The following is a 25,049-nucleotide window of genomic DNA, read 5'->3' as shown; positions in this document are numbered from 1 at the left end:
AACAAACATATTATAATTTGTGTTTGGTTTATGACTAATATTGCTTTAATCATTCTATTCATTGTTCCCTTATTTCATTTTAAGCTTTGAGCTATGGATTTTAAAAATAATTTTTTCATCTTAATTAGGTTGATGGTACAAAACTGATATTGTGACTTCATTCACTCAGCAATTGATGTTGAACATGTTAATGTTCATAATTAATTCCCTTTTAATACAATTTATGGGTTCAACATACATATCTAAAACGAATGTGATGTGCTCATGTTTCTTAACTTTAGTATTGCCTAATGTTCAACATATGACATGAATTGATGGATGCTTTTTATATGTTTCTAATTCTACAAATCTTGGCTGTTGATTATTGTTTAGCTTTCTTTTAAAAAAAAATTTAGATTTCAAGGAGCTATTTTTTTATAAAAACCGCACAATAATTAATCGAATTAAAAAAAAACACAATAATTATGAAACTGGCAGAAGCCGCACTTCCGCAAGCTTTCACAATTAATTCCCTTTTGATCCAATTGATGGGTTCAACTTATCTAAATACAATGTAACGTGCTAATGTTTCTTTACTTCTAATTATTGTTCAACTTTATTTCAAAATGGAATTTATATGTGGGGTTGACTTCGTTTTCGATTACTATTTCACTCAATTGTGTCATTTTTATTTGAATTTTGTACAGTTGTTGTTTTTGAAAATCGTACAATAATTTATCGAACTAACAAAAATTTCACAATAATTATCAAATTGACATAAAACGCACTTGCGCGCGTGTAGGAAGGCTAGTAACCATAAAGTGGTTTCGATTCTCTATTTTATGCCACAGAAAAGGCATAACCATTGAAAACGAAGCAGGCATCAATCAAGAAGGTTCGAAATTGTTAAGATCCAGCCCACTTTAGGTCCACTGACCCACTCACTAGCCCGTTCTCGTTTTGGACACACAAAAAAGACGGAAGTTCTTGTATGCACCAAGGTACAAGTAAACCGGGTATTAATATCTAATCTCAACCATCTATTTAATCAGATCTTTATATGGCTCTAACACCCGTATTAACACTGTTAAGAGAATGAAATAAAAAAAAAAAAGCTCAACACCGTAAAACACATGAGATGAGTAAAAATAATTTATCAATCAAGGTAAAATTTGGTAGAAGGGAAAGTGGGCAACTGGGCATAGTATGCAGCTCTCAAAATCGGAGAGAAAGTTCTATGATTATCTTATCGGATCGAAAATGTAAAGGGAAGGATGGTATTGAGCATTGAGGTTTCTAGTATTTTCTTGTCATCTGCGCGGCTCCGATTGCAACGACTGCCCCCATCTCCTGCTCCAGCGCCGTTACTTCCATTGCCGGAAAACGAAATGTCCGGTCTTCTGTCCCAACCGGAGATGGTGCCGAAGGATAAGGCCTCATTTTGGCTTTTGGAATTGGGGAAAGGAACTGATGAAGTAGAAGAATTAGGTTTATTTGGGTGGCCTTTGTCAAGACATTAGATAAGCGAAGCTGAATGGTGGCGTGGCGGCATGGGTTGAATGGATTCATAAAGCAATTCTGGGTATACTGGTTTTCTGGGTTTTCTGGCTTGAATATCATCTTGGGGGACCCAATCATCTTGTTCTTGTTCTATCATTTATTTATTTTATTTTATTTTGAATAAATAATTTATTTTTTCTTTAATTGATTAAGTTTCATTTTTTCTTTGAGACAATTCTTAAATAGTATATTGCTTTTACTGTAATTATTAACATATTGCATTAGTTAACTCATCCTCTTCTTTTTTTTTTTTTCCTTTAGAACCTATTACACTTTACTAATTAAAGGTATTTTAATTTGATAAAGTAAGTAGTCGACCATATGTAGATTGAGACCTAACTTAAATTAAAGAGATTAAATTTTGTATACGTACATGTTACTCCATATTAATACTTACATCCAACGATTAAATTAATTAGCAACCTCACATTATTATTATTATTTTTTAATGAGGAATAAATCTCTAGCTCATCATTTCAACCTTTCGAGGTCAAGCTGAAAGCGGATATATAAGCTTTCATTTATATCTCACTGCTCACAGTTTTAGACTCCAAATCGAAAAACCAATGTTGTGACCGTGCTCCAGTTGTGTGGTGCTATGCGCAAGCCCAGTCTACATACGTACACATTTTCACCAATATCTTCTCTAAATTAATTTACTCTTATAAAATGGGTGACAACGTATAAATTATATATCGGTAACAATACATATAATTCATCCATATGTATAAATAAATATACGAGTAACAATGTATATATACTATACTCTCGTGGACATAGTACCAAGATTGTAAGGAGGACGGCGTACAACAGCTAAAAATTTTATGATATGCATATAATATCCTGTTCATATCCAATGGTTGGTGTAGTTATTCTTTCTTTCTCGATCGCGTTGATTTGAAATTTATACATTACACCGCTAAATAAATTAGTTGGTGTAAGAGCATATGAATTTTGTATGATTTGAGGAATGAAAAACAAAAAGACATGGACTTGACCTTATCTATATATTTCTTCTTATGTGCACAATGTGAAAAATCTAGCTTACATGCATTGAATTCGACCTCAATCAAGTGGTTGGATCCTAACTTTGTCATTTACTAAATACTTTTTACTAAATACCTATTGAGTTAGCTTGGGTTAGAGAATGGAAACATATATGGCTCTTGTCTTACATTATTTTCGTGATCCTCGTCTTGTTCCTTGGTGGTTACTGGTGGCTTGAAGTAATTGCTTGCACCATATCTCACAGATGAATTTTCGGTCCTCTCATATTTTTAGAAAAGATAATGAAGTGGTAGATGTATTTGTTATTTTTGGTTTATCATTATCGATCTCATAGATGAGATCTATCGCTAATATTTGGCCATTCTTCCTACGTTGCATGGAATCAAAGATAGAAGTGTGGAAATATTTTTTCCGAAAAATCTTTGGAAGCGGGAGTGTTTTAGAAGTGTCGAAATAAAATAGTATATAAATATAATATCCCCATATTTTATAATGTTCATTAATTTTACTATGGGAAAAAATATTCCTTAATTATTTAGATAATTACGAATAATAATATAGATAACTCATATGTTTAGGGTTTACCCGAAAACTTATCAACAAGCTAATAATTAAGTTGTAGTTTGACCAAACCACAATGGAATAGCAATCAATGGGGCTGTAAACCAAACTCACGTGCTTGTAAGTTGTAATTAAACCACTTCGAATTGTTTAGCCCTTCTCTCTCCTCTTTCTCTCACAACCGCTTCCGTGCTTCTTAGAAGAAAGAACCCAGACAGTCGACCTGGCACCCAACTCTCCTCCGCTCCTTCTCTCTGCTCCGCTTCCTCTCCTTCTATCTCTCCACATCCACCTCGTCAGCCCGTCCTTCATCTCCTCTCCTCCTTCTTCTCCGCCTCCGACCTCCAATCAAGGACGCCCTACACCTTGAAGTAACTCACACCCCTTATCTCATCTCTCAGATCTCGAAAACCCTAGCCTCCGAGCTCGTTAGACTCCCCACCCCCACCCCCAGTCTCCAATTGCAGCTTGTCTCCGTCGCCTCAATCGGATCGGAGTCTACTCCAGCAATACAGTAATTTTAATGTCTCGGTTTTACTACGGTTATGTTTAGGTTGGTCAAAGTTCACTAACCAAACGTTGGGTATATATCTGTTAAGTCACGTGAGTGGTTCAAGTGCACCATGGTGCACTGAATCCGCTCCGCAAAAAAGAGGAGGACAACTATTTAACATCTTCATTGTCTTTGGTCTCTATACCTACACAAGTTCCTCTTCTTTCGCCTCTCTCTCTCTTCCGCAACTCAATTTCAATTCGGTAGATAGTTCCCTTAATTTCTCATTTTATTCCCAAATTTTGATTCTTGATAGGTCTGGTTCTTGACCCAGGTTTTAGTTTTTAGTTTTTGTTCTTGTAAATGTGAAAGCGTTTTCTGTTCCTAATTCATGGCTTCTGCACTTTATTCATAATTCATGGCTTTTTATTTGCTGCTGATTATTTCCATCGAAACAAAAAGCTGGGTCTTTGTGGAAGGGAATCTAGGTTAGCCAAAATGTTTGAAGAAATGTGTGATATATGCAATTCTACTGTAAAATATGGTTGATAGTTTTATACAAATTAAAGACCTTTTGGGGTTCAACATTGTGTGTAAATGAGTGATTGTTATGTTTTATTATTTCTCATGTTGTTGATGTTGATAAGCTCCTTCACTTTGGCAACACTCTTCTCTTCTGACTTGTAAATTGTAATCTCTTAAATTGGATGTCTTTCGTTCTGATTTTTGGATAGCTGCATATGCTAACCGCAGATTCGTTTTTCGTTTGCTTTGCTCAGTGTGGGGTTCTAGGGCTTTCCTGAGAGACAAACCATCTGGGTGTCATTTTGTCAGTTCGGAGGACACTTTAAAGTTATGGCTAAGAGTGAAGAATTTCAAGGTAATCTTTTCTTCTTATCAATGAGTTTAGCTTCAATAATAGGTTGTCTTTTAGCTTGTATTGTCAACTATTTAGTAACATCCAGGTTCAGTAGTTGAATCAGATTGTAGACTATTTAGCTCACGGCCCTGAAATTGGATTATCTAATTTGCCATTCTAGGGTTGATTGAAGAATGTTTTTCCCATACAGGCAGGAGAAATGGTGTGATCATATCCTAGTTTGTAGAAACTATGTGAGAGAAGTTAAACAATAGGTTTATCAATCTGTGGCAACTGTTAGTAATGTTAGCTTAACACGCAAAGGTGTGATTTCTGGTTTTAGAGGACACAAGAGGAACAGAATCCCAGCTCAACCAACAATCTGTTTTTTTCTTCTATTTCCACAAATTTCTTAGGAGGATTTATGTATGTGTAATATTTTTTGCGGGAAACAATAGTGTACAATTATTTTGGAGTCCCACCCGCTCTATAATGCTTTTATATGCCGTGCAACATTGTAGATTTCATTGTGCACCCTTCTGTAGGACAGTCCTGTATATGTGAGATATCTTCATATTAGTTTAATCAGTAATTTACTTTTCTTATATTTCTTGTCATATAAGGTGTTTCAAAGTGCTATGTATTCAAGAGCCGGTTGCAAGAGTATGCACAGAAAATGGGGATAAAGATACCAGTATATGAGACTACAAAAGAAGGTCCTTCACATGAGCCATCCTTCAGGTCTACTGTGGTAGTAAATGATGTTAGATACGACTCATTGGTTGGGTTTACTCATCGTAAGGCAGCTGAACAGTCAGCTGCCGAAGTTGCTCTGCGGGAGTTATCTAAATCTGGCGACGCTGCCAAATGCATCTCTCAACCTGTTGTAAGTTGTTTTTCTTACGATTAAACTTAATTAATCCATTATTAGTTCCGAGTTAATTACCTTCTTATTATCCTTTAAATGCAACCATTGTTTCCAGTGCTTTAATGACAGCTCGTTTCTGTCCGTCTCTCTGACACACACACACACACACACAGTGGTTTCATAGGTTTTGTGAGACAATGTGTTCTTCAGTTGTTCCTTACCATGGACTTTGTTCTGTTTTAAACAAGTAGGAAAACAGACATTCAAGAATTATCTAGGCCTATATTTTGATTCCCTTTTTTTTTTTTGGTGTGTAAAATGGATACATCTGAAGTGGAGAAATAGTTATTTGTAGCAGAGGATTATAACCTGAAAAGAGCTGAGATGTGGGGTGTTATAATCTCGTGCTGGATGGCAGTTGTATTGTGAAAAAACATACAATATATAGCTGACATCTTGTTTTTTTGAAAGGATTTATAGCTGAAGTCTATGGTTTGTAAGCTGTATGATTTTATTTTTTATTTTTTATGTTCTTGTAAGCTGCAGAGGTGTAGAAGTCTACATCTAGATGATTTTCCCTTTCTAAAATTGTTCAGTTTAATTAAAGGGTCACCCTTTGGTAAACAGGGGTGTACTAGAGGACTACCAAGAAATAAGTAGGAAGATATAAACAAATCATGGTGTATTCTATTGAGGAAAAAGAATAGCATTTCCATCAGATTGAGACACCAAATAGAAAAATAACATAGGTGGAGAGAGAACTAAGTACTTCAGCTTAAAGTTTTCTAAAGTCAGTAGAATATCTTAAGTTTTGTTCCTTCCAAGTGTATTGGTTGCTGAACTTCACATCTAGTGCCATAAACACCTATATAAATGACATGCATCCATATGTTTCTTCTGCCCTCTTTTGATGTGCATCCAGTATTAGATTTAAATTTTCATATGCCTTTCAAAACAAGATCATGGCTGACCTTCTTTGGATGTTTGTTCCAGCAAGAAATTGGCTTATGCAAGAATCTGCTTCAAGAGTATGCACAAAAGATGAATTTTTCTGTTCCTGTATATCAGTGTAAGACGGATTTTTCCTCTCGCAAAACACCAGTATATTCATGTACCGTTGAGATTGGGGGAATTCGTTATATTGGAGCTACAGCAACAACCAAAAAGGAAGCTGAGATAAAAGTGGCTAGAACTGCTCTCTTAGCTATCTGGTTAAGTAGTAATGAGTCATCCATGGGATCATTTGAAACCTCTGAGTTAACAGTGCTTCCATCTAAGAAAAGGCGGTTAGAATCTGAAGAGGCTTCTAATAAACCTAAACGAAAAAAAGTTCCATTTAGTAGGAAGAGAATGCTCAAACGGAAACCTAATGAAGAAAATGCAGTACCAGGATTAGAGAGTAATGAAGCTATGCCACAAGACTCAGTGTCTGAGGATATTCCCCATGCTAATAATGTTTATGCTGAGCATGGGCCATCAACAGCTTCAGATCTCACCAACGGGAGCAATGGGAATGGGTTTGTGGGCTGTGGGGACTTAACTACTTTGGCCAAGGAAGTGAATATGGTGTCTGCTGTTAAACCAATGACCGCAGAAGCTATGCCACAGGACTCAGTGTTTGAGCATATTCCCCATGCTAACAATGTCAATGCTGAACACGGGCTGTCAACTACTTCAGATTTCAACGCCACCAATGGGAGTTGCGCTGTAGGGGATTCAATTTCACCGTCTTCTGAAAACACAACTACTTTGGCCAAGGAAGGGAATATGGTGTCTGCTGGACCTTATTTGGAGGCTTCAAGTGTCATGCCTGGACCTGAGTCACTGGACCAATCACAGTAAGTACTGCAAGCTGGTGCCATAAATGGTAGGAGTAGGAATTCTTGCTATCTAAGAGAAACAGAAGCTAGGAAGTATGGATTGAGATTTCATTGGTTATGAACCATTTATCTCTTCATTGGCAGAGTATGGGTATCGATTGTATGAAAATTACTACCAGACTGGTAGCTTTTTGTGGTTGTAGTTATGCATCCATGGTTTTGTTTGGAACAGTACAGTACTTATGAATATGGTTAATCCGTTTATCTCGGTTGGCAACCCTTTATTTCTTTGCTTCCTTTGGATGTTAAATATGGTAAACTTTGGATATTGGTGATTGGGTTCAAATATAACAACCTTAATTCTTAGAAGGGTGTTGCTATTCACACAGTGTTTTGGTAGTTTTGCTATTCACATATCGTGTTTTGGTAGTTTTGCTATTCACATACCTCTGAATTATATAAAGTAAATAGAAGAAAATAGATGAGGTGTATGAGTAACAAAATAAGATGAGTAAATAACATCATCTTTCTTAAAAATCTAAAACGAAAGTTGGACTATTGGTTTTCTGCTAGGGTTTCTCCCATCTTCTCATCGACACCTCCGCAGTTTTTCAAAGATGTTCATTTTATTTGTTCACTTGGTTTGTAATAAGAGGAAAATAATGAGCTCTTTCAACATTGCTGTTTTAGCATTTTAGGCGTCTGTCCTATATATTTTGATTGATCGAGTCATGTATCATCAATTAGGCTCAAGGTGTTTCGTTGATTAGTTTAGTAGCCCTTAAATAGAGTTTAATGTTTTATAGTTGTAACATTGAATGATTCGAAGACTCGAAGACGAACATAAAATCAATTCGAACATTCATCAGAAACATGATAGATGATCACAAAATTCTTGGTCACGCAACTAAGTTAGCAAACACTGTTTGTTTTTCAAATTGACCATTCATAAAAAGTTTCAAAAATAATCTTTTCATAGAAAACCCAAAGCTCAAGGTAAAAATGTCAATATGTGATCGAAAAGGAAACTAGTCTAAATGATAACTTGGTATAATGAAGCTAACCGGTTAGCTACGTATCGGCGTTATTTTATGATAACTTTGCTTAATTTTCTTAATGTAAAAGATTACTGGGGCAGAATTGTCAATCCCTGACCAAAAATTCTGCGACTGTGAACTATAAATAGTGAAACCCAGAAACGAGACTAGGTTTTGACTGAAGAGAAAAGCCGATCGGTTAATTTGAATCGCCGATTTGGAAAATGCACGGACTTTCGCGGCGAGCTCCGAAGCCGGAAGAAGAAGAAGCTCTAGCGGCCAAAGCCAGAGACCTCCGCGCTCTTCAGACTCAGTTCCTATCGAATCACCACAGCAAGATATACACCAAAGAAGCTCTCGATGTAAGCGCCAAGCTCCTCGCGAAAAACCCCGAGTGCTACACCGCCTGGAATTACCGAAAGCTCGCCGTCCAGCACAACCTCCTCGCCGTCCAGTCCCAGCCGGACTCCGATTCCGACGCGATCAAGTCTATTCTCGACGAAGAGCTAAAAGTGGTAAGGGAACTGGTTTTGATTGTGGATTTGCTTGAGATGAGATTTAGTAAAATTGAGGAGTTGAAAATTAGGGATTGGTTTTTGTAGGTGGGGGATGCGTTGAAGACAAACTACAAGTCGTATGGAGCGTGGCATCATCGGAAATGGGTGCTGAGCAAGGGGCATTGTTCTTTGGACTTTGAATTGGGGCTTCTCAAGAAGTTTCAGAAGGAGGATTCGCGGAATTTCCATGCTTGGAATTACCGGAGGTGAGAGTTTTGTTCTTGCTGTTGTCCAAACATTTCGGATTTTGTGGTCAATTGAATGCTTGAGTTCAGTTGTGTTGGTTTTGCTTTCCAGATTTGTGGCTGCATTGTTGAATAGATCGGAGAAGGAAGAGTTGGATTATACGACTGAAATGATCCAAAACAATTTAAGCAATTACTCGGCCTGGCACAATCGAAGGTATGGCAGTATTTTCTTACAACTTTTGGGTGCAATGTGGCAGACTTTTATGTTTGTTTGAACTACCTATGTTGCACTGCTTAGTGTTCACAATGCTAAGTTATAATGGAAATGGAGTTGTGATCGCTTCAGCTGAAGTATACAACAACAGATTAGATCAGTGTACACCATCGTTGCCTATGCGTCTTCAATGTCTACTTTATGATTATGTTACAAGAAATGTTCTCAATGTTGTATGGTTTATCTTCTAATGCGTCATTTGGCTAAACAATGCTTATTACCTATTGACTATATTGTGGAACTTTCAGTGTACTCCTGTCGAGTTTGCTGAAGAAAGACGCTCAAGGGTTCTGTCCAAAGGAGAAGGTTCTGAATGATGAGTACGAGCTTGTGCAACAAGCTATTTTTACCGATCCAGATGATCAAAGTGGTTGGTTTCACTACCATTGGCTTCTTGATCAAACGGTGAAAATGGATGCTCCCATACTTGCTTCTTCTTGGCCTGCCCATGGATCCAATGTCATTCTATCAAGAAATGGGCACTCAGACGATTGTTCAGCATCACCTTTTGAAAGTTTCCATTCTGATTCAGGAACATTTCCACTGGTTCTATATTTTAATCAATCTGTCAAAGGTGTAAATTCATCTACAGTAACTATTGAATCTTCATTTTGCATAGAAGATTTGGATTGGAAACCACTATTACAAATTAGCTCCCAGTTTTCCCAAGTTTGGGTTACACATATTCGATTCCCAGAAGCAAACTCCCAGTCTGAAGAAGCTGGTCCACTGGAAGTTAGTGTACGACTGTCTCAGGGTATTGTTTCTTCAAGTGGTTTTGACTATAGCCATCTGACACGGCTGGTTTTCAAAGTGTGTCTGTGTCCTGTTGATACTGAACCATCTAAAAAGCAGGGCAGGGATCAAATCTTGTGGAGAGATGAAAATTTCTCCTTGTACCAAACACGATCTGAGGAGCCACACAAATCACTCTCTATTGATAGTCTGATGATTCATAATGTTGATGAGCCAACGACTTCAAATTGGCGTGCAGAGACTATTGCTAATGAAATTGCTATTTTCCGAGAATTGTTGTCAGAGACAAGCTGGTAAGCCTGTTCCATTTCATGGGCAGATTTTTAGTTTGAATTTTTCTATTCGCTTAGTTTTTCGTATCTAACTAAGTGCTCCTCTTGCTCCTTGCAGTAAAATTGGAAAACTGACGTTGGCAAGATTACTAACAGCTCAGGATGATATTCAGTCTCAATGTGGAAACAAGACGGTCAATTCTGAACAAGTTCTGGAGCTTTATGCTGACCTAATAAAGTTGGATGCGACACATCGTCAGTATTACAAAGATGAGCACAGCTTAGTTTGCTTGCAGCAGGTAATTTTCTTTTCTTCCTGAAAAAAGCCTGATCCTCTAATCCTCTATCCTTTCAGCATCTCAAGTTAATTGTTAAGGATGGTGCTACATGTCATCTTGATGTGTATTCATGTTTCCACTTCAGTATCAGTGGGTTCATGTCAAGACATAGTTGTTAACTTGTTGCATTACAGTGATTACTGTTTATTATCAAACAATCCAATTTCTGCAATGGTATCATGGAAGTACATTCATTCTGATGCTGCTGCTGAATGCATTATCGTATATTGAGTTATTTTTAGGATTAATTACGCTTTACCCCAAGTTATAGGGTCATCTTCAGTTTGATACCCAAGTTTCAATTTTTAACCTTTACATACCTGAAGTTAGTTCCGTTTGACACTTTCATACCTCAATTATAAAAGTCTGTTAAAAACTCTGTTATGTGGTGATTTGTTAGTTATATGCTGAAGTGTCAATTAAGTGATGGGATGGCATCACTTCTTTGCTGATGAAATCATGAACATGCCACATGTATAGAAACTTAAAAGAGAGGAGAAAATCATTAACACCCCCCCTAAAGCTTGGATCTGGATTCTGGGGATGAGAAAGATAAAAACTTGAATGTCCAAAGGAGTTCCCAAACAATAATTTCCCAGATATCTCTTGCATATGCTTGCTATATAGTCAGTTAGTCAAACTAGCTTACATCCGCATTCGACAAATCGGAATGTATCCCCTTCAGTCGTATGTTTTGCCCAGGCTTCAGGATTTGTCGATCTACAACCTTCCTTTTTCGTATTTCCCTATCTCCTTCAGTCATGCTGTAAAATAATTCAAGTTCTCAGATTGGAGCACATGGAAAGGAACGATAAGATCCGACTTTGGGTCTGACCAGATCCTGTATGCCAAAGTTTGATGGAGCTTTCTCCTGCTCAGATACCCACCATTGATTCTTACCAATTTTGACGTCTCATATCGGATGGCCGTGATGATGTCGTGCAACAGAGTGGAGCCTGGTGGAGGAGTCGTAGACTCGTAGGAGTACCTCAGTGGAGTGACCTCAATTACTAGCAATGTTCTAAAAGGCGCTAGGCGCTAGGCGGGCGGTAACCCACAGCCTAGAGCCTGGACAGCCTAGGCGAGGATTAGGCGATTTGTATTTTTTAAGATTTATTAATTAAAAATATATATTTTATGCAATTTAATATTTAAAAACGGTTAAATATAGATAAATTATTCAACATAATCTAGTCATACTCATTTATAAAATAAATTATAACTAAAATTTAGCATAACTTCCCGTAAAAGTGAGCAACAACAACAATAAACATATACACTTCTAATTTTAAACACACAATTAACTCATATACTCTCATACTCCCCACAATATAACAATCCCACCACAAAAAGAAAAGAAAATTAGCCGGAGAGCTTAGCAGCCTAGGCGGGCAAGGCGGTGTCTAGGCGGGCTAGGCGGCATTTAGGCGAGCTAGGCGGCCGCCTAATCGCCCACAGCCTGGCACAAAGGCCTGGAAGAAAAGCGAGGCGGCTTGTTGCAGCCTAGAGCCTAGGCGGGGACTAGGCGGTTCTAGGCGGGGCCTTTTAGAAGCTTGATTACTAGTGGTCTACTGTTGGCAGCAAGAGGGTGTGAGTTTTTAATTTGCTTCAATTTTAATCTCCAATGATTTTTCTTCTGGGCACATAGATCTCTCAGTTGTGATTTGTTTGGGATATAGAGGCTTCTGTGGCAATTGGTTTTTGTGTTGTACAAGCTTTGGATCTGAGTTTTCAAAAAGTTCAAATTCACTCCGAGCCAAGTGGTAGATATAGATACATAGGCTCTTGAAACTGTTGATACCGGTAGCTAATCATCAATTATACATACCTTTGGGTCTGAATACATTCAGGAGGAGGATGAGGGAAGGAGACGGGGTTACTGGGCATATGGCTGAGGTTCGGGTGCTCGGTTATGGGGGGCGAACATACCAAATCCTTATTTTTAAGTTGAACATTTTTTTTTTTAATATTTGTGAAACTCCATGTTCTGATTGTTTTGAGTAGGCTACTCCATCTTTTATTTATTTATTTATTTATTTATTTATTTATCATTCATTGGAAGTCCTAGGGAGGTAGACAACTATTTTATGAGACACCTAGGTACTCAATATGCTCGTCCACTCCTTTTTCTTTTTGTATTTTACTTTATAGTTGCAATTACAATTCTATGAGCATTATCTTGTAAAGAGCTTAGTGTACATTCAGTCACTTTACTTTTACATCTCTTCAAGTTTCACTGATCCTTACATTTTGGTAAATATTGCAGATAACTTCTAGTAAGGAGTCTCTACTAAAACACTGCTTTAGCCATGAAACCCTGGCTTCTTCAAGCATTGGCAATTACATATGTCTACGTCTAAATAAGTTATCCTTAACACGGGTGGGATCCATTGAGAAATTATTGTGGGTCCAAATGCTAGACCTCAGCCACAATGAACTTCGTTCAATTGAAGGTACGCTTCTTGCTCATACTTTGGGAATCTTGTATGTCAATGTGGCAGTCTTCATACATTTGTATCCAAACTGCTTGTATTTTCCTGGATTTACTTTGAAAGTTTTGATTCATACTGGTTTTTAGCTGATTTGTCCACCATTTTAGCTCATGCAGAACTCTTATTGCATTTTTTTTATTATACTTTAGGCACATGACAGTGCAGGAGAATAGAATGTTGGAGAAAAAATCTATGATAACAAATTTGACATTTGATAATTGAAACTAGCTGAACTACAGAATTCTGAAAATGGACAAAACTAGACAGTTGTATACTACGTAACTAATCAGTTTGAGCAATCCTGCATATATTTCAAGCCCTTTGTCTTTGTCTTCATCTGCTATGTTTCATTTTTTATTATTATAGTTTTTTTGTATTGGGAGGTGATGGTTTCTTTGGTTTTCATCACATCTGAAGTCACTGAAGCTATGAATTGCATAGTTGTCTCTAATTCTTGAACCAAAGCTAGGTCAAACGCTGTCTTGATTGCTTAATTGTTGAGAGTAAAAGCATCTTATACTTGGGTCTTTGGACAGGATTGGAGGCCATGCTGCTTCTATCTTGCTTAAATCTTGGTAACAACAAGCTCGGTAGTTTCACTGCTCTTGCGCCTTTGAGAATGTTGAAGTCACTACAAGTGCTGGATATATCATTCAATGAGATAGGTTCCCACACTATTGACAAGACAAGGTATCTATGCTCGTCTCCTCTTTCTCACACAGAAGAAATTAGTTGGAACAACGACCAAATTATGAAAGGAGGTGTCAATGTGACAAGTTATTGGGATGCTTTCCTGATATTTAAAAGCATGAGCTTGACACAATTGGCCATATCGGGGAATACAGTTGCAGGTGAAAACTTCAAATCGTTTTTGGTCAAGGTAGTTCCTACTCTCGAGTGGCTGGATGGTGATAAATTGCACTGATCTGTACTCCTTTGTCTACTTTATACGTGATTCTCTTTCATTTTTTTCTTTCCCCTAGATAGATTTCACTGTAGTACAATCTTAACAAAAAGTAGTTATTCGTGACAATGGGTAATATACACGATAAATCTTTAGTCCTTCCCCAGATATGTTTACTTGACAATATCTATTTTCTCTTCATACCTCTGGACAACAACTGATGCTTTTGTTCTAGCTTGATTTTTTGTTTTGTTTTGTTTTGTTTTGTTTTTGTTTTCCTGATTGTTTGTTGCATCTGTAATTTAGAGTGTAAGCTTAAAATTGTTCAGAAAGAGAGGAAAAACCATGGTGTTGCTATAGTGTGTTGCAGCTTTTGATTGCAATTGAAAGGTAATTACAGAGTTTCTTGAATTTTACAAAGAGGAGTCGGACATGGAAGAAACTGATCGTGCGAGTGCTACCCAAAATAGCATTGACGTTTCAAAAGATGGTTTCCCTAAAAGGGAGGAGTATCGGTACTGTAGACACTTTGAGATGAAGAAATGGTGGAATTTTATTACCAAAGTGATCAAGCCATCTTGCATGCTTCTTGAGACATTGAATTGTAATTCAACTGCATAGTGAGATTACGAGGCCGTATTAGAGAGGTGCTAAGGATTAGAGAAGGATTAAGATGAATCAAGTAGACAACATAGCAATGATAATGTAGAACTACTCACCCATGGTTTGTGTAAAATGGCTTCTGTTAAGTTGTTCCTCCAAATTCAGGTGAAACCCATGGAAGCAAGAGCTGAAAATTGCACCTACAATCAACCCTAAGAGGGCTTGATGAAAAATATCCTGCTTGTACATCATCTTGTTCAACTTTGACACCGTTAACGCCATATTATCGAATCTCTAGCTCCTTCGATCTCTTCTCTGTGCCTTACTTTCGTATATGGAGCTCTGTTGACTAGAAAATGAAGAATGCGATTAGCTGTGACTGTAATATGAGCTAAGAGACGCACCTTTATATAGGAAGTAGGATGATAGTCATGGTGCATCATGCTTCCAACGCGCCCTTCTTTGGTCAAGGCTGGCTGTGATATCTGAGGATTCTTTTATGTTAAACCTTTGTTTATGTATCTGAAACTAACTTGCTCAATAAACAATATATACCTTATTAGGGGTTGTTCATCAGCAATGATTAGTGACTAATTCTTGAGGCGCACGATGTCAACTTCGAGTTGATGATTATAAACATGGGAAAATCTGAAACCTGTTTCTTGCGGTGGAAGCATAACTCGGTCAATCAATCAAACTAGAACCTCTCAGTACCTCGTACCTACCCCCCATAATAGGAAATTCTATGGTACCTATCCGTATGTGATATCTACATTTACAAATATGACAACATATTTATAGTCAAAGTGGTAATGCTGAGTCGTATTGTTTGTAATCTTGTTCTAATAATTGTAATTACAAAATGTACAACCATTTTACAACTTTTTGAACAAATTGTTCTCATAGTTATGCGTGATAATAGATCAAAAGCAGCAGGATGTCATGGAAGGTCTTGTAGCCAGAGAACCACTCTAACCTATTCTCACGAGTACCATTTGTCTTCTCAGTTAATCATCATCTTTGGCTGAACATAGGATATGATTAATGTTATATAACCGATGTAACAGAGAGAAAGAAATGAATTTTGAGAGCTTTAATCAGATTGTTGCCTTGTTGGATCGAGAAGGGTGGCAATGTTGATACAATTTTCACCTCTGTGTGTGTGTGTGTTAATTTTTGTTTTGTTTTGGACTAGAGCTAGGACGTCAAAGGCTGTCTTGAACTCTTGATTGTTTTGTTGTTGAGAGTAAAAACATGTTATATGCTTGGGATCTTTAGACAGGATTTGAGGCCATGCATGCGGCTTCCATCTCCATCTTGCTTCGATCTCAGCAGTAATAACAAGCTCGCTTGTTTAACTGGCTCTTGCATAGTTGCACCTTCGAGATCGAATGTCGAAGTCACTAGCTACAAGTGCTGGATATGTCAAAAGATCATAGCATACATGAGATAGCTTCACACACACACACACACACACACACACACTACTCAGACAAGGTATCTATGCTCTTCTCCTCTTTCTCAAATAGAAGCAGGATCTAACTGGAACGATGACAACATCATGCTGTCTGTAATTTTTTGGGACGCTTTTCCTGGTCGATCATATTCTGGAATGCAATTGCTGGTAGAATTCGAAACTGTCAAGTCGTTTATGGTCAAGGCACGATACTTCATACTCTCGGTGGAGTTGGATGCACTAATCTTTACTCCTTTGTCTACGTTTATACTGTGATTCTCTTTATTATTACAAGGTAATGCATTCGTTGTTCTGGTAGCATACATGATATTCATATATATGCTAATTCCTCTCAAATTTCAATAGCTATTTGACTAGAGAATAGCCACAGTTCACATTTGTCTTCAAGCCACCGGCCAAACACTTCCCGTTATGCTTTTGTTTAGTTGAAATGGTTCTTTTCTGGTTGAATAATGTCGAGTATGGCAACTAATGTAACATAGAAAGTAGTCAAATTACCCAACATATGATTGTTGCATTTCCAATTTATAATTTTAGGCCTAAGGTGTTCCCTTTGCAAGTGAAAGGCAGGAAAAACTCTTACATTTTGATGGAAATTTTTATGTAGTTACATTGTAGTCACCATATTTCTGGATTTATCATCTTATTACAAAGAGGAGTTGAACATGGAAGAAACTGATCGAGTAAGTGCTACCCAAAAAAGCATCGACGTTTCGAAAGATGGTGTCTGGAGCAGGGATGAATACCGGAATTGTAGACACCTTGAGATGAAGAAATGGAGGAATTTAATCACCAAAGTAATCAAGCCATCTTGCATGCTTCTCGCGACATTGCCTTGTAATTCAACTGCACAATCAAATCACACAAAACTGTCAATGCACTGTTGATGTAAAGAAAGTAAATTTGATGAGGTAGAAAATTGCTTTAGAGAGCCATTGATGAACAAGTAGCTATTAGATCCATTTCACTAGTGTTTGGAGGTGACTATGCAAAGAACATACACTTGGTATGAAATTGTGTATATAAGACAAGCAGACAACCACATTAAGAAAATGGAATAGCAAGGACAATATATATAGAACTCACCCATGCTTTGTGTCAAATGGCTTCTACTAAGTTTTTCCCCCAAGTTCAGTTGAAACCCATGAAAACAAGAGCTGAATATAGCTCCTGCAAACAAGCCTAATAGGGCCACAAGAAAAATATCCTTCGATTTGTTCCTCATCACCATTGACCCCATATTATATCTCTAGCTAGATTTCTTTCTCTTTGCCTTACTTTGGTATGGAACTTCTCTAAAGTTGAGCAACTGAAATATGCAGTTTTGCTGTGATTTTCAAGTTTGCTGAGAGGTACCCCTTTATATAAGAAGAAGATACTTCAAAACTTCCCGAGTACCTTTTGAATCATCAGCATGGCCAAACCCATTTAGTCCGGCAAGCTTTTATTAATCATGATTCTCGACTAACTTGCTTAATAAACAATCCTTAAGGCTTTGTTAATCAACAATGATTAGTGACCAATTCTTGACGCGCACGACGTCAACTTCGAGCTGATTATTAACATTAGAAAATCTGAAACTTCTAACTTGCGGAGGACGCACTACTACTTGGTCAATTCAGTCAAACCGGAACCCCTATGTTTTTAGTTTTTACCCATATACCTATCCCAAAGCTTCCATCAACTTCTCCGACCACCACCGGTAACCCTCTCCGATGATGTCGGAGGACTATTGTGGGCAAACGGTGATGCCATAAGGGTTACCATTGACCACCGGTCGAAGAGGAAGTGTTGATGGAAGCTCTCTGAAATGAAGAATTGTAGTAGCCAAAACTCTAAACCTTTCCCTATTGGATGAACAAATATAGGATAAGAGTAATATAACCACATTGAAAATGACAGAGAGAAGAACAACGAATTCTGAGAGCTTTAATCGATAGGAAAAACAGTTTGTGTCACTGGCTTTGTCTTTGTGTAGCTAAGTCGGTCTCCAAACTCCAAGCAGATGGCTGGATCAGGTAAGGGTGGCAGCAATGGCAGGGAATACAGTTTTCTAGTCAAAGGTGGAAAATTGAGCAACGTTTTGTAGACTGGGTATACTAAATCGGGATATTTAGTTGTGTTGACGAGTTATGGTTACCAACATTCCAACACCACCAAGCTCCCTAGGGAGGCAAACTTTCCACAATGTAGAAACATGGGAAGTCTCATGAAAAGTCCAGATTGGCAATACTCATAGTGCTATGGCAGTTTGATCCCTTGGTTTTGCTGACTAACTGCACTCTTTGCTAGAGTTATGCACCAAATTGGCTGCTCAAGTCCATCCGAAAGTGCAGAATAGTACCAAGTTCCTCATTTCTCCTTACACATGTAAACCGCTTTCTCCCGATACTTTGCTCTAACAGCAGATAATCTATCATATCCTTGGTCAAATCAACTTGCAATTCTCCTAAACTTAGATTTGTAAATGGACCAGATCTTGATCTAGACCCGCTCCGGATCCGTGGTTTTTAAATAGGTTTGGATTGAAAATTTGACCCGTTAATCAGTTAAGGACCCGGATCTATTAACCCGTTTATTAAATGGACCGGATACGGATCGAGATTCATCTGATCCGTTAAGGACCCAGATCCGTTTTAAAATAATTAAATAATATTCTTATAAATATAATATTACTGATAAATATTAAATAATATAATAATTATTTAGATAACCTAAATGTCAAAATTACATCTAGTATGATTTGATGACGCTGAAGATTACTGATGCCTATGTTCTTTTTATGTTCTTTGCTAAAAACATTAAAGGTCTAGTATTTTGATTATTATTATCTTAGTGTTAAAGAGTATTTTGGCCATGTAATTCAAGTTATTCAGCTTTTGATGTAAATCTTTATTTTGTTATAATATATAAAATTAAGAAATTATTATTTAAAATTTGAAAATATTTTTTATTATAAACAGATCGGATTAACAGATCAGGTATCCGTTAACCCGCCGGATCCGGATTTGGATCGAGCTATCAATGATCTGATGGATAACGGGTCAGATCCGGATCTAAAATTTATATTACAGATCCGGATCCAGATCTAGGTTGATCCGCTCCAAATCCGGTCCATTTACAGGTCTGACTAAACTGTATGAAATGCGGTCCAGAGACTCGATCTACACTAGAAGGCTTGCTTTTGCGGCCTTAGGATATGAAGGAGAAATCCTTCAGACTCCTAAGTAGCTTGCTTCTTCCTTCTTCCACTTCCGCATTCACCTCATCAACCACTCTCTTACCTTTACCCCATTTTCTTAACCAAAACGATAGTATTGATGTAGAAGAAAGTTGCAGTAGCAGTGTAGCGGAAGTTTGAACAAAAAATAATGTCAGATTACTTGCACCCTAAACCAAATGTCAGATTACAAGGAAACTAAAACAGCAAAGTTTGAACAAAAAACAATTCTGGATTATTCAAAAATGGACCAGTAGCTTTTAAGATACTAAATGCTCGAGAAATGCTAGAAGAAAGCTTTCCTTGGTCAATTTATGATTTATCAACATTACCGCCTAAGACGCCATATCATGTAGAACTTACATAACTTCAGCAGACCAGCCAACGTACAACCATAAGTAGCTTCACATTCAACAAATAAAAGTGTAGGAGGTACCATAAAGGAATGATGACACTACACTTCCATAGATGGTTCCAAAAGTGTGAATGTGTGTCAGAGCTTGGACTTCCAGTAGAACTAGTACCAGCATTATCATGAACTCTATTAGACTTCCAATAGCGCCCAGAGACTTCAACTCCAGAATTTCCACCTGCACATAATGTTCTGCAAATTAATCTCAATTGCTGGAATTTTCTAGTTTAAGCTCTATTGATTTTATATTTTATTAAAGGGTTTTTAGCTATATTTTTCAACTGAACATTTCTTTCATTTTAGGTTACTATTATATCCCCCTTAACCCAGACATCAGGATGAACAAGTTATGCCCAGAATGTATATGAGGCAAGAATACAAATGGCAGTATTCGGTAATTTGGGTTAACTGTAAGCCTTTAATGGTAGTTATCCTAATAAACTCATAGGAGACAGTCATGGGAATGATATGTGTGGTGTGGTGCATCTTCTGGGATAACTGGATTGCAGAATGAACACACAGAGTTACGACAAGGGAATGATAGATCCACATTCAATACTCATCAACATTAGACCCAAAAAAATAAAAATAAAAATAAAAAAACGTTTGATAAAGAAATACATAACTAATTACATATGTCAAAAACACAAACCACAATCATCCATCATATACCTCAATTCTAACTTAGTCACAAATACAATCATGCATGATTTTAAAATAAGACAAACCTGAGGAACCTCACCCAAATGTGATGATGAATTTGTTTCCAAAGTTACAGACAAGATTCAAAATTAAAAAGAATGGTCAACAGAAATTACCAATAATCTGCATAATCCTTGGGCTCTTCAGGTGTAATGTTCCTTGAAATCACAGCGGCTGACTAAGAATCGGGTCTTCAGGAGCTTTTGGAGATAGATATCCAGAAACACCTGAAACATAATCCTTCAACCAAGAAGTGCTGCGTGTCAACCAACCCGCTTCTTCTTGTTCCTGTACTTGAAGCATGCTCTTCTTTTCTTCTTCCGCCAGTATGTCTGACCACCTCTTGCTCATAAAGACCCTGATGGCTCCAACACCTTGTTGAACTACGTCAGGAGGCGGAAGCACAAGAGGGTTCCCATCCAAGTTAAGTTTAATCAGATTTTCAAGGCGGAAAAATGTATCTGGAAGAGCATGAATCTGATTGTTGCTGAGATCAAGTTCCTTAAGATTGGTTAGATCACCGAAAGTATCCGGGAGCTCAGTGAGATCGGTAAAATTATCGGCAAGGTTGAGACTTTGTAGATTAGTCAACCGGCCGAAAGCTAGTGGAAGGCCACGTAGCTCATTGAAGTGAGCATCCAAAGACACCAAAGACCTCAACTCACAAACAGAAGTAGGAAAGGAGCGGAGTTTGTTCAATTGAACCGAAAGCTTCTGAAGATTAACCAACTCATAACCAATGTTGGTTGGCAAGTATGTGAGCTGGTTGAAACTCACATCCAATTCCACCAATGACCTAAAAATTTTCCAAAATATAATACAATCAATCATTCTATTGATCCATTTCATTTATTTTACTTATCTAGTTGAGATTTCCATCTACAGCTCATTACCATATTGCAATCATGATTTTACAAAATATAAAACAACTACTCATTCTTTTGATCCACTCCGTTCATTACACTATATCTAGTTGAGACATTTTCCATTTACTGCTCATTACCATATTGTAACAATTACGAATATACAAAAGCTTCAGAGCTGTGTAATTTACCTGCAATGGCAGATAGAGTCAGGAAGAGCAGCTAGTTTGTTGCCGGAGACAGACAGCAGCTTCAAATTTTGCAGAAGTCCAATCGTGTCCGGCAGAGCCTCCAAGAGATTGGTAGACAAGTTCAGCACTTCTAGCTTCTCTAATCCACCTATTGTATCCGGAATGACCTGTTTCACAATTGAAAAATTCAATTTACATTGCGATCATAATAACTTAATCAACCAAACAGTCATCCATTACGAAATGAAATCAAACCTGCAGCTCATTGTTGGAAAGATCAAGCTGAACCAATCCACTGATCCGGCCAAAGTCCTCGGGCAGCAAACGCAGGCCTCTATCCGAGAGGTCGGCCCGGTCCAGCCCAGTCCCGGCCGAAGCCTGCTGCAGAATCCTGACGACCTCCTCATCAACTTGGTCGCCGACGTCATCCACCTCCTTCTCCTCCTCCACATCTCCGACCTCCGCCGACCGGTAAATCCGAACGAGCCTCTCCTCGGCGTCCTTCAGAAGCTTCTCGTAGGCGACGTGCAGCTCCTCCAGCTGGAGGATCGCCATGCACTCTTCTTCGCTCTCCGCCAATTCGCGCAGCTCCGTCTCCGCCACGTCAGCACGGGCTGCTTCGATGGCGGCGAGCTTGGCCTTGGCGGAGTCAACGGACTCGTGATCGGGTCGGTCGCCGAGCTCGGTGAGGATGGACCGGGCCTGAGCCACGTCGGCGACGGCGCTTCTCATCGCGGCGATGACTTTGGGGTCGGAGAGATGGGGCATCTGGTCAGCGATCTCGCTTTGAGCGGAGGCTGGATCGCCGATGTGGATTGACTTGAGGTCGGAGATGACGGCCGTCGTTGCGGTGGGCGACTTGGATCCCAAGGAGGGAAGCCGGTCCATGACGTAGGAGAGGATCGGGAACCTGGACGGGTTCGGATCCATCGGGTCGGGTAGGGGTTGTTTCGGAGGGATTCGTTTGCGAAATTGAGAGAGAGCGAGTGAGAGTGGAAGTGAGATTTGGGATTGAAATTAGTTTTATATCTTCAGGTTGAGGGGTGACACTCGTCTACGAGCACCAACAACACCGTATGGTAGATCCGATAAAGTTTTGTTTTCTTTTTATAAAATTCTAAGGAAAAAGGTTCAAACATTGTCTCACGTATTAGAGAAGTTAATCTTGGTATCTTAACTTTTAAAAATTTTAAAATGATATCTTACGTTATTACCCCGATAGAAAAATGGCATCCCAAATCGTTAATTTTGTTAAAGAGACTAAGGTCATCACCAATAAGGGATGCCAAGTGAGCTCTATGGCCCAAATTCTAAAAAAATGAGATCCAATAATAAAGAGCTAGAGAGCAAGAGGGGTGGAAGTGAGTGGAGAGGTCCAAATTTAGCCCTGAAGGTGACCCTCGAGCTCTTCTCTAAGACCCACAAAAAACATGCATCAATTCAAATAGTGGCAAGTCCCATGTGATGTTGTTTTCTGAAAATAAAATTCAATGACACATAGATCTAGGCCTGGGCATATTGAGCGCGAAATACAGTGACCGCCCACACCACACCAAAATATTAGGTGCGGTTAATCGAATTTAGGCAAAATGACGTTGTTTTGGTCACACACCGCACCGACCCCGTTTGATCCGATGCAGTTGCAGTTTCGGGTACAAAACCGCCCGCTTTCAAACCGACCGACCCGCTTCTAATAGTAGAGATTTATATAGGATATATTATAATATGTAGATGTATATATAGAGAGAAATTCATAGATATATACATGTCTTTTAACCCTAGCCACATCTCTTTATTGACTTTTCTTCTCCCCTCACTCTACGGTCTCTACCTCTCTCCCAAATCCAAATTCTAAGAAATGCATACCTCTCCCAAATCCAAATTCTAAGAGATGCAAAGTCTCAAACAGTGAAACCATCGAAGTTATAGCCTATAGGTCTCTCGCTACCGCACTCTCGCTATCTCGTTCGCCTATAGGTCTCTCGCTTCTCTCTCACTGTCTTCTGAATAAATCTTTTCTTATTCTCTCTTTGAAAGATGAATTACAATTTTATTAAAATTGAATTAGGGTTTGGAAATTGATTTGGGGTTTTTGTGTTTATGGAAGGGCACTCACTAAATGTTTTTTTTCCTGATTTGCTGCATTAATTTGCAAGTGTTGCATATAATTTTAAGGGTATGTTGGCTTGCATGTTTCTTTTGTTTGTTTTACACTAATTGGGACAATGGTGATAGGTGGAGGGGATGTGAGTGATGAAGAAACTTGAAGGCTGCTAGGACTTTTGGAGATTGTGACTTTTGAAGATTGAAGGCTAGAACTTTGAAATGAAGATTGATTTGGTCATTGGAACATAGAACTGCCATTTTCTATTTCTTTCTTCATTTGGATGATTTGGTCTATAATCTAATTATCTAAGTACTTATTTGACACTATTAGAATGTTGAATTAGTTGAACTTTTAGTTTTTATTTCAAGTTGAATGTTGAATGTTAAATGTTGCAGGTTGAATGAGGTTTAAATGTTTAACTATCAGTTGAATGAATGTTTTTATTTCAGTTTGAATGAGGTTTAACTATGTAATGCGGTTTGAAACAAACCGCACCGAGCTCCACCGAAAATGCAGTTCAATAAAAATGCAGTTTACATGATTTAAAAGCAGCTGCAGTCTGCAAAATTAGAACACCGAAAATAAAGCTTGCATTGCGGTTTTGGCCTTAAATTGCACCACGCCCACTCCTACATAGATCATAACCGTTGAGATCCAACAGTGAAAAATTATATAGCTTAATTATAGAGTTTTTCTAATGTTTCTAACGGAAACATTTGTACAACAATAAAACAGAATATGAATGAAAAAAAATTTCTAACGGTCATTTTGGCTCTCAATCTTCTATATACACACACACATTATAACTCCAAATTTTCTCACGCTTTCTTCCTTCTCTTCTATCATTTCTACTTGTTTGAAACATGTCCACTCCTTCTCAAAAAGGTGTGAATTGGACGAAGGGTATTAGTCAAAAAGGAGAATGAAGTTCTTTGTGTTGCATAGGTCTCCGAAAATTGTACGAAGGGTATTAGTAAAAAAGAAGACGGCATTTGGAAACAAGCCACAACCAGGACAAGCACTTTAGCCGACAAAAATTTTTCGTCGGCCTGTTAGCTTAATTCGTCGGCTGAGATCTTAGCCGACGAGACTTCGTCGGCTATAGTTTCGTCGGGAAAGGCTCGTTGGCAATGACTTTAGCCGACGAAACTGTAGCCCGTCGTCGGCTATTGTCCCATAGCTAGCCGACGACAGAAGACGTCGTCGGCTAGTCTCTCAGACTTTAGCCGACGACGTCTTACAGACTTTAGCCGACGACGAGTTGTTTCGTTGGCTAGTCTCTTAACTTTAGCCAACGAAATAACTCGTCGGCTAGTTTCTTACCTATAGCCGACGAGTTGTTTCGTCGGCTATTCTCTTAGCTTTAGCCGACGAAACGCTTAATATATTCGTCGGCTATAGTATGTAATAAAAAATAAAAATAACTAAAGCCGACGAAACATACCGTATTTCGTCGGCTTTTAAGGGTTTAGCCGACGAAACATTCCATAATTTGTCGGCTAAACCCT

At 38.2% G+C, this 25,049-nt stretch overlaps 3 protein-coding genes across 4 annotated transcripts; 2 read left to right on the top strand and 1 right to left on the bottom strand.

The window, feature by feature from the left end:
• The first annotated feature begins 3,333 nt into the window (after positions 1–3,333).
• LOC101296774 (double-stranded RNA-binding protein 1-like) lies at positions 3,334–7,432 on the top strand. Of its 2 annotated transcripts, none has more exons than XM_004299687.1 (4): positions 3,334–3,661; positions 4,381–4,481; positions 5,084–5,346; positions 6,322–7,432. In XM_004299687.1, exons 2-4 carry the CDS (start codon positions 4,457–4,459, stop codon positions 7,168–7,170), a joined length of 1,137 nt encoding a protein of 378 aa, XP_004299735.1. In that variant the 5' UTR covers positions 3,334–3,661; positions 4,381–4,456; the 3' UTR covers positions 7,171–7,432. The 2 variants fall into 2 exon arrangements, with proteins under 2 accessions (XP_004299735.1, XP_004299736.1); XM_004299688.1 differs by having other exon boundaries at positions 3,587–3,864.
• Positions 7,433–8,354: 922 nt separating this feature from the next.
• LOC101296487 lies at positions 8,355–14,124 on the top strand. Its single transcript, XM_004299686.1, has 7 exons — positions 8,355–8,700; positions 8,788–8,948; positions 9,040–9,144; positions 9,453–10,253; positions 10,351–10,531; positions 12,837–13,023; positions 13,599–14,124. Exons 1-7 carry the CDS (start codon positions 8,410–8,412, stop codon positions 13,985–13,987), a joined length of 2,115 nt encoding a protein of 704 aa, XP_004299734.1. The 5' UTR covers positions 8,355–8,409; the 3' UTR covers positions 13,988–14,124.
• A 5,220-nt stretch (positions 14,125–19,344) lies between these two features.
• On the bottom strand, positions 19,345–22,364 carry LOC101295914 (leucine-rich repeat protein soc-2 homolog). The gene is made up of 4 exons (XM_004299685.1): positions 21,690–22,364; positions 21,435–21,601; positions 20,497–21,176; positions 19,345–19,856 (listed from the first exon to the last, which is right to left on the bottom strand). The coding sequence occupies exons 1-3, from the start codon at positions 22,362–22,364 to the stop codon at positions 20,546–20,548; spliced, it is 1,473 nt and encodes a 490-aa protein (XP_004299733.1). The 3' UTR covers positions 19,345–19,856; positions 20,497–20,545.
• Between the last annotated feature and the right edge of the window lie 2,685 nt (positions 22,365–25,049).

Source organism: Fragaria vesca, linkage group LG5 (assembly GCF_000184155.1).
Source record: "Fragaria vesca subsp. vesca linkage group LG5, FraVesHawaii_1.0, whole genome shotgun sequence".
NCBI classification, from domain to species: Eukaryota; Viridiplantae; Streptophyta; class Magnoliopsida; order Rosales; family Rosaceae; genus Fragaria; species Fragaria vesca.
Note: the sequence above shows the minus strand (reverse complement) of the source record. Positions and strands in the feature narration are given on the sequence as shown.